This window comes from Dufourea novaeangliae, unplaced genomic scaffold (genome assembly GCF_001272555.1).
Source record: "Dufourea novaeangliae isolate 0120121106 unplaced genomic scaffold, ASM127255v1 scaffold142, whole genome shotgun sequence".
Lineage (NCBI taxonomy): Eukaryota > Metazoa > Arthropoda > Insecta > Hymenoptera > Halictidae > Dufourea > Dufourea novaeangliae.
In genome coordinates this window covers 561,570-570,874 of record NW_015374026.1, presented here as the reverse complement: position 1 = coordinate 570,874, position 9,305 = coordinate 561,570, and the positions used below count along the sequence as shown (strand labels likewise).

Below are 9,305 nucleotides of genomic sequence, written 5' to 3'. Positions count from 1 at the left end.
AACAGCAATACGAAAGACACTTTCTACTGAAAATACATTTTTTTTTTTTTTATTCAAATTATACTTTATTGTACAGTCTGATGGTGTTCCACCATGTTATAGGAAAAATTAAAGGATATTTATATTTTCTATTAATTACGAATAATATGTATATTCTAACTGTCCAATTTAATATTCATTATCAAAATAGGTACGTTTTAGGTAAAGAGGTCCACGTGTTTTTTTGAAACTTCTTTTTGGCGTGACGAAGATTTTTGTACCTGTTGCTTTTTCATCCTGTCCGATTTGTTCGGATTGTTTTCATTGATCGATTGCACGCTCGATGGCACGTAACTGTTATCGAATTTCATAGATTTACTAGTGAAGTCAGGTTGATATTCTTCAACGGAAGCTTTAACTCCCTTCGAGGTAGGAACGTATTCTTCAGGAAGGTTAAGAACGGTCGTCCCGCTAGGTACGTACGTTTCGTAAGATACTTTCGACGAATCAACGGAATTTGGAATGTATCGAACCACTTCCGTCGTGCTTTTATTATCCAATATCAAAGGAGAGTATTCATTCGAAGACACTTGGATTCGTTCCAACGTACTCTTCCTGCTTGGTATATATTTCAAATCTGTGCATAGTTTTTTAACCGTCGGTGTATCTGGCACGTATTCTTCTAACGTGTTACTTTCCAAGCTCTCCAACTGTAAACACCTTTTAGTTCTATCATTTTTAGTATCGTTCGTCGCTTTTGTACAAGTATCATCGTTTCCCGCTGTTTTTTCGAAATTCTCGCTGTTATCTCTCCGCTGAGTGGAATCGGAAGTGTAGCTTTGAGTTTTCCCGAGTGTACGATCGCGAACATCTTCTTTCACCAGCGATGCTTTCGGTGTTTCCAGTTTCTCGGGCTTTTTCTTCGCCGGAGATACATTTACCCTGATCGTAGGTAGTGATGTAACGTTTTTTGCACCTTCCGATGGCTCGAACGTATATCTATGATTTATAGAAACATCTGTGTAAATATGCCAATGATAATCAGAACTTGTGTCTCTACAAGGTGTCCACTGATTGTTGCTAGTCCATCGTTTGTAAAAGTAATGATGGATATCGATTCTTTTTTAAATATTTCAGAAACCGTCACTCGATTTTACGTAATATTTTGTTTTCAATATTCTTTTCAATCTTATCTCATAATAGTACAATCTCGTTGAGTTTAAAATTATTATAACTAAATAATGACTTAATTTGTCCCATATTTTACCCGAAATACATATTATCGTACTGTAAAATTCTCTCCTCAATATCACGTATACGTATGTATTTAGTAAATATGATGCATAAAAAATTTCAGCCCAAAAACTTCATTTCTGTACAAATCATTACAGTTTTTGTCTTGGAACAGTAATTATATTTAGACACCACCTCTTTAGCTGCTACTCTCCTTCCAGCAACCATCTATTTAGTATTCTGGATAAAATTGCGTCTTCCATTGATTACTCATTTCTTATGTTAACATAACCGTTATTCTGCCATGTAATCGAACATAAGTTTCAGAAAGGTGGATTTTTCGATCTAAAATTTTGTTTACATACCGTCGTATGAGATACTGAAGAGATAATGATACGTGTTATAGGTACGACTCGGATCATATGTTTCTTGAAAATTCATTTTAATTTTAATTTTAATTTTAATTTTAATTTTAATTTTGATTTCAATATTACGGAAACATCAATTTTGCTACAAAATTGATTTTTGTATAATTTAATTCGGTGTAATGATTTAGGATGCTGATAAATGCTGTCCACACTGAAAGAAGGAGAAAAGTTAATACAGCTTACGTGATTTCCAGCTGCCGAGTTGACTTTTTGCCTCTGCATTTCTCCGAATCCTGAAACAATCCTTCCTTACGAACGTTCCGCAGAATCGCTTTCTCCAAAATTTTGTACAGCGCTGCCCAATCCTCGGTATTAAGCCACTTATTCGTCGAGACTTTTCTCTTTTTAAGCTTTATAGTCTTCTCTTGGACAGTAACAACAGCCGTAGCTAAACAATTGTCCGAAGCCTACGAATACAGCTTCTGTTTTACTTGTGCAGGTTGCAGGATCACCTGTAAACAGCTGTTGACAGCTGTTGATCATGATGATACCTTTATTACTTCCAAGTATTGACCATCGCGAAACATTTTCACGTGACCGTTTACGTGATGTCCTCCGATTATTCTCTCATAAATTAGTTATCGTATGCTATGACGTTGCGTGTGGTGTCCGCATTTGTTAACTGTTAAAGGACCTCTATAAATATAAGTATAAAGTATCCCTTTAATCCTCTTGTCACTTCTTGCTGTCACTGGTCGGACACGTTCGCTTACTGGTCGTGTCGGTGTGTCGTCCTGTTGTCACAGTGGTGTGTCAGCGCGTGCACTGACGCACATTTGTATGCTTTGTATGTGAAGAAGAGGAGAGTGTGGGTAAACGAAACTCAAGGAGAAAATAAATTATATAATGTTTATCTGAAAATTCGAAACGTAATTATCATTTTTTAAATAAAATATCTTTAAACATCATCGTATAATCCAATATTTCTAATATTTGCAATATCGAGTTTCTTTAAACAATTTTATCATTTCCTATAACATTTTACTGATTCATTTTTGGAAACGTGCACGTATAAGTACCTATCATATTGTCATTCACTCGACAGTGTATTTTCATATCACTTATTAAACTTAAATGAAATAATAAAATGTGTATGTAAATAGCTCTGCATTGTTACTTATATGCAATATGTTATATATATATATATATATATATATATATATATTGATATGTTACTTACGTACATACATATTTATAAATGATCGTAAATGCGATTTAATGATACGCGTTCAAAATAGGAAAATATTTTTACATATAGTATTTTCGTCCTGTGCATAATCTAACACTAAATATGTAATTATATTCATTTTCATACATTTCATATAACTTTATGAATTCGTGTACAAAATAAAAATATTGATGATCGAATCTCTGGATATGTACATATATATAATAATATTAAATATGTATTCAGTAAGATCACTTTTATCCACTCTGATTACAGGTGAAAAAGTACGTTGCTTCTTTATTTTAGTAGTTAACTTAGTATATTAATAATTAATAATGGAGCCAGAGGAGAAACCAAGTATCATAGAAAGATTTATAATTATCAATGAAACTCATGCCGAAACGGTGAAGGTACGTCCTAACCTACACCTTCCTTTGAAACTGTTTGAAACTATTAAATATGTACTACATTGTATATAAATTCTATTTATACATATGTTCAATTTTAGATTCTCAGTTATGGGATTGCCAGTATTAGTTTAGTTGTTGCACTTTACCGAATTAGGCCTGTAAGTATTACATCCTTCAGTAAATATATTTAACTTAATCATCTTCTTGTCACATACCTTATTACTGTTTCTTTAGTTTTCTAAATTTAGAAACCCAACAAGTATACCATCTCATTTTTTGCATAAAAAACTTCCATTACAAGGTACAGTGATGCGCATAGAACCAAATTATGGTGCACTTCTGATGGTCAACCACAAGCCAATGATACCACTACCTCGATTGAATAATTCAAAATACTTACCTGTTAAAATAGCTGGTGTTAATGTTACAGCTAATGGTAAATGTTAGATAAATACACACGTATATATTTCATTAATTGATGTCTGGTTTTAGGTATCAGCTGGTTACAAACAATTGTTAATGGAAAAAGCATAACTTTCATACCTCTGATGTCCACAAAAGAATACTTAAGCTGTATAGTTACTGCATCGCAAGAGAATCAGGTAAAGTAATTAGTAAGACTAAAAAGTCATGTATTTTTCATCGGGTGGTTTACATTATTTTTTCTATAGGAACAAATCAAAATTGGGCAGGAATTAGTAAAACTTGGTTTTGCCACAGTAACAAAAGATTCGTTAAAGTTAAAAGATCCGGAAGTCTTACATTATCAGAAACGTTTACTGAAAGCACAAAGATGGGCCGAATGCAAACGAAACGGATATTGGCATTTTGCTAAACGTCCTACACTTCCGTGGAAAATCCAACAGAATTTGCATAAAAAAATGAAAAACATACTGCCAACGTTTATAGTACAGCGACTTAATATTTGAAGGAACTCCCAGTAGTTGTTTAAATTTAACTATACCTATAATGAAGAGCTAGTATATACTTTTGTAATGTAAATTAAATGCTTAGTACTTAGTAACAAAATACAGAATTGTTTAATGCATATTTTTAAAGCTTCTACGGATTTTGACTGTTTATAAAAATTAAAAGTCAATATTTAAAAAAAAGATTTTATTATTATACCATTTATACAACCTTTTACCAACTTTCATATAAAATTAAGAACATTGTTTCTTATCATTGTACAGAAAATTAATTTGCATGTGTGTCATTTATCCCAAGAAAAATGATTAACTACAGCGATTCCTCGATGAATGTGACACGAGCAACGGCGTTGTTCCCACCCTAGGGGGAAGGGGTCCACAGAAAATAAGCAGAGACTCGGCTTCGGATAAAAGACAAATTTATGAGGGGCTGAAAACCCGAAACCACTTTACCATGAACGCTCCGAAGCGGACCCGAGTACGTTGCACTTATCGCGACATTACTGTAGTACGGATTGAATTTTTCATTAATTCGAAACTATGTACTTTGACTGTTCCTTTTGCTTGCACGAACAACACATGTTTCTATATAGATATGATTAACGTGCCGCGAATAGAAAAATAGATCGTATATAAAAATAGAAAATGAAGTATTTAATGGAAGATATCATATTATTTTTCTAGATACATTAAACAATTTTAATCATAAGGGAATGGTTGAAACGTCACAAACAGGTTTGATCTAATATAAATTACCTTATTTATATAGAACAATCATTTTAGTATTTAATCTTATTATATTACGCAATATCTCTCTAATTTCTGGAATGTTAATCAGTTTATATCAAAACAACAAGAATAGCTATAACAAAAATATTCTTTCCCTTGTTCTATTTGGACCTCATATTTGCTCTACAATTAAATAAAATTATAATTTACAAAATACATATCCCTATATATTTATATACGTATACTAAACACGATACTAGTATATTATAATGTATCGCGATATGGAAAAGTTTGCAAAAACAACATTATTTTCAACTGTATGTACAAATCTAAATCACAGTCTCTAATGCATTTTCTCTTTTTTACCGCATATATGAGAGAATTACAACAAAATAAGATAATCTTACAATATTATTTTACGGAACAGTATTAGTGATATAGAAATAAAACGTGAAATCTATAACAACAGAGCTGCATGACTTCTACTTCCGTAATCAGTCTATCACTCCCGGGGTACCCCCACTAAGCGGCTCAGGCAGCCTGCGTATGGAAGTCGCATGCTACGGGAAGGGGTCTTCGCAATACACAAGAATTGACAAGAACAAGAGGCTATCGCTTGCGGTATGGTGGGAAGCCTCTCCCCGTAGCCTGCGACTTTCCGGAAGTAAAAATTGTACAGCTTTGCTCTATATCCTTACAATAGCAGAATGTAGAGAATATTAGAAAAGCATGTGAAATTAAAACAATTACGTCGATATGTCTGAAATATGCAGAACTTTTAACATAGAATGGAATAGAATAAAGTTTTAATGCAAAACTTGGGCTGACTGTCTGATGGACGTACAAGTACTTTTTAGTTTTTCTCAGAATCATCTTTTTTTCCGGCTGGTTTCGATTTTTCAGACTGGGTTTCACGTGTATTTTTTTTTACAGTTTCTTCAGACTTCGATTTTACTGTAGATTCCTCACTTTTTTCTGTTGACTCAGTTTTTGTATTCGATGTCTTTGTATTAACATTTTTTTTATCAGAAGTCTCTTTTTTCGTGTTTTTTAAATTTTCCTTTTTAATTTCATTTCTGTTCTCCTTTTTGGCTTCATTTACTGATGCTTTTAAAGGAGATTGCGTTGATGGAGGCGGTTTCGGAGTAGTAGTAGTAGTAGTAGTAGTAGTAGTACTCGTAGTAGTAGTGGTAGTGGTAGTGCTGGTGGTGGTAGGACGTTGTTGTGCTGGTGCTACTTTTTCCGTGGTTGGTTTTGATATTGTTTGAGTTGTTGGTGCTTTAGTAGTTGGTTTCTGTGTGGTTGTCGTTGTAGGTTTAGGTGTTGCAGTTGTAGGTTTAGGCGTTGTAGTTGTTGTGGGTTTAGGTGTTGTAGTTGTAGGTTTAGGCGTTGTAGTTGTTGTGGGTTTAGGTGTCGTAGTAGTAGTAGTTGTTGTTATTGTTGTTGTTGTAGGCTTTGGAACGGTTTCTTGTACTGATCGTTTAGATTTTGAAGGCTTTGCTTGTACCTTAACATCAGGCTTGTTCATAACTGTTATAATCGGTTCTTCTATTTCCTGTTTTACATTTGCCGATATCTGACTTTCTTTTAAATTTGGAAACGCTTGTTTCAATGGAACTCTCATTATGTATTCATTCCAAGGAGAACCAAGCCATAAATATCCATTGAGTATGTAAGCAGAGCATATATTGTCAACTTTTGCATCATCTGAATACAAAGCATCCAAAACATTTCCTGCCTTATCTATTCTAAGTACTGCAGACGCTTTCATCGAATCAAGAACTTTGGAAGCGTCAAACGAACCTACTGAATGTAAAACTCTTTCCGCATAATAATTTGGATAAACATCTTGTACTATTTTAAACGGAGTTTCTATCAGATATAAAAATCTGGTGATCATCTTCCGTAGGTATGGATGTGGCATCAGAGATTGAAGTAGGAAAGGATGATCAGGATCTACATAGCTAATCAAAGATACTATAAAACCACCTTGTCCGTCCGTGTGTACATTATCTGGTAAACCGGGCAAGGCTTCTACCAAGATTTCATGTTGTCCGGCTTTAAGACCCGTTAAATGGTATTTAATGATTCGCGATTTAAGACATTCCAGAACAATCACAAAACTTTCATCGTCGGCTAATAAAACTCCGTTTGCAAATCCTAAATTCTTTAGTAATACCTCGTTCTTCTTTGTCGCAGCATTGTACCGAATAAGTCTATAACAGTGTAATAAAGTTATATACATTTTAAAGGATATTGTCATGACCCGCAGAATGTGTCATCGGCTACATGGATACAAAACTTTAAATTCTTACCTTCCTGATGGATTTGCCAAGAATGTGTAAGCTCCATCGTGAAGTGAGAATTCTGTGCTAGAATCAGTCCAATAGATATCTCCATTTTTAGCAATATCCAAAGAATTAACAATTCTTGGAGCTTTTCCATCAATAGGTACAGAGCTATTAACTATGTTTGTGTATTGTCGAGTATTCACATTGACTTTGAAAATACCATAATAGGCATCAGCGACAAACAACTCTCCTTTGTCATTGAACTGTAAACCCAAGGGCCTGCCACATTTCTCTTCTTGCCATAAACCATCTGCAAATATATTTTTCAATCTACAACTCATTTTTATGGGCAAATAGAAAATACTGTGCAATTGAAAAAGTTCCTCGACCATTAGTTTTACGTGCCAAACATTATATAAAATGTATACTTGTATATTCTTATATAAATAGAAAATAAATTATTAATTATATGTAGAAAATAGGAAATCGTTTTTAAAAAAGAAATATTTATACAAGCATCTTACTTATGCATAGGATCTAAATAATACTGATTGCATTCTAAAAATTAAAGCCAAAAAGTTAAAATTGTTTCTTGAAAATTACTTCTAAATACATACCACATTTTTGTCCGAATTTCACGATTGGTACAATACTGTTGCCATTGATTTTAACGACATAACCTCCACGTATACCAGTATACAATTCTCCATTGTACGAAGCAAAACTTTCTGGTCCTTTGAGTTCTCCAGCAAATAACACCTCTGCTCCATTCAGACGATTTTTAAGCTCAAACTGACTCCGTGTTTCAGAAGGATATTTTATACTGAAACATTTATTATATTTATTATAAAAAGCGTACGAACTTTGTATACTTTTCTGTTATACTTATTGTTACGAAATGAAAAATAAGTATCATACCTGTATTCAGAAAATTCTGCTTCTGGAGGTAAACCTGGTATAAAAGTAATAACAGCAGCGAAGAGACCGATGTATATGATTATAGTACCGATGGACTTTAAATATCCCATGATTTCATGTATTCCCAGTATGTATCTATTCTCGTGTTTATTTATATGTTATTCTCTAAGTAACTGCCAAGAAGACTAAGAGCTCCGCTAGAACCTCTTCATCTCGCTGCAGTCAGTATCACGGAAAAAGAAAAACTACTTTTACGTAACTGTTTCTTGCCGGTGCAGATAACGGCATTCACGACTTTAATGGCGGTGAATCGTATGCGGTATAATGCACATCTTTGCCAATGTCAGCAAAAGTAGGCCCAAATACCTGCCACGCAGACGGAAGATGTGGATATTATCGGCTTCCGTTCGCTACTTAATTGTCTTTTATCTCCAACTCATCAAACATTTTATGATTGGCTTCTTCGTTTTTCGTAAATGACAATCAATTTCATCGGTGACTACACAATTTAAATATTCATCGACAAGTAACGTTGATAATGCTTCTCAACACAATTACACATAATATGTTAAAAATTTTAAAATGATACAATGAATACATTCATTATGTTAACGACTGCTGTTATATATAGAAAACATTTTTTTTATTATTTATCATTATTAGACGGCGAATGTTTACGCAAATATATTATTGTTTACTCTATTAAAGATTCTATTAGGTTGTAAATAAAATGTAATTGTTAGTAAACATTATTAAACATTATTAAGTCTTAATTTTACATTAAATAAATCTGATAAACAGTATAGAGTTAAACAGGAATAATAGATGAGATGTAATATCGTTATTACAATGTCATCTAATAATGAAAAATACATGATTAATGAATATTTAAGTTATTTTTTTAAGTAGAAAATGTTTTAGAGTAGTATAAAGAATGAATAATGAGTAGAGTCATGTATTTTTCATTATTAGATGACATTGTAATAACGATATTACATCTCATCTATTATTCCTATGTATTTATATATATTATTATTATTATAAATGCATAATGACCATAATATGTTGATTTGATTAAATCAAAAACCCTATTTCTGTTATTATATATTTCATTTTTCATTTTATCATAAAATAATTTATTAATTTACATTTCAACAAAGAGTGATTGTGCTGCTTTGAATTGTAACATAATCTTCCGTTTTTTTCTTGTCATTGTTTGT

At 32.7% G+C, this 9,305-nt stretch overlaps 3 protein-coding genes across 3 annotated transcripts; 1 reads left to right on the top strand and 2 right to left on the bottom strand.

Moving 5' to 3' along the window:
• Positions 1-119: 119 nt before the first annotated feature.
• Positions 120-2,199, bottom strand: LOC107189375. Its single transcript, XM_015577893.1, has 3 exons — positions 2,132-2,199; positions 1,824-2,047; positions 120-978 (listed from the first exon to the last, which is right to left on the bottom strand). The coding sequence occupies exons 1-3, from the start codon at positions 2,165-2,167 to the stop codon at positions 198-200; spliced, it is 1,041 nt and encodes a 346-aa protein (XP_015433379.1). The 5' UTR covers positions 2,168-2,199; the 3' UTR covers positions 120-197.
• A 237-nt stretch (positions 2,200-2,436) lies between these two features.
• On the top strand, positions 2,437-4,187 carry LOC107189376 (protein C3orf33). Its single transcript, XM_015577894.1, has 6 exons — positions 2,437-2,509; positions 3,085-3,218; positions 3,317-3,376; positions 3,453-3,654; positions 3,711-3,820; positions 3,890-4,187. Exons 2-6 carry the CDS (start codon positions 3,144-3,146, stop codon positions 4,145-4,147), a joined length of 705 nt encoding a protein of 234 aa, XP_015433380.1. The 5' UTR covers positions 2,437-2,509; positions 3,085-3,143; the 3' UTR covers positions 4,148-4,187.
• Positions 4,188-5,253: 1,066 nt separating this feature from the next.
• On the bottom strand, positions 5,254-8,574 carry LOC107189328 (adipocyte plasma membrane-associated protein). Its single transcript, XM_015577828.1, has 4 exons — positions 8,086-8,574; positions 7,785-7,990; positions 7,192-7,477; positions 5,254-7,092 (listed from the first exon to the last, which is right to left on the bottom strand). Exons 1-4 carry the CDS (start codon positions 8,193-8,195, stop codon positions 5,730-5,732), a joined length of 1,965 nt encoding a protein of 654 aa, XP_015433314.1. The 5' UTR covers positions 8,196-8,574; the 3' UTR covers positions 5,254-5,729.
• Positions 8,575-9,305: the final 731 nt, after the last annotated feature.

Coding starts and splice junctions, on each gene's coding strand:
- LOC107189375 (XM_015577893.1), bottom strand. CDS start 2,167: ATGTTTCGCGATGGTCAATACTTGGAAGTAATAAAG. Junction 2,048..2,131: donor AATACTTGGAAGTAATAAAG/GTATCATCATGA, acceptor CTGTATTCGTAG/GCTTCGGACAATTGTTTAGC. Junction 979..1,823: donor ACTCGGCAGCTGGAAATCAC/GTAAGCTGTATT, acceptor TATAAATCATAG/ATATACGTTCGAGCCATCGG.
- LOC107189328 (XM_015577828.1), bottom strand. CDS start 8,195: ATGGGATATTTAAAGTCCATCGGTACTATAATCATATACATCGGTCTC. Junction 7,478..7,784: donor GAAATTCGGACAAAAATGTG/GTATGTATTTAG, acceptor ATATATTTGCAG/ATGGTTTATGGCAAGAAGAG. Junction 7,093..7,191: donor TTGGCAAATCCATCAGGAAG/GTAAGAATTTAA, acceptor ACACTGTTATAG/ACTTATTCGGTACAATGCTG.
- LOC107189376 (XM_015577894.1), top strand. CDS start 3,144: ATGGAGCCAGAGGAGAAACCAAGTATCATAGAAAGATTTATAATTATC. Junction 3,219..3,316: donor CTCATGCCGAAACGGTGAAG/GTACGTCCTAAC, acceptor GTTCAATTTTAG/ATTCTCAGTTATGGGATTGC. Junction 3,377..3,452: donor CACTTTACCGAATTAGGCCT/GTAAGTATTACA, acceptor CTGTTTCTTTAG/TTTTCTAAATTTAGAAACCC.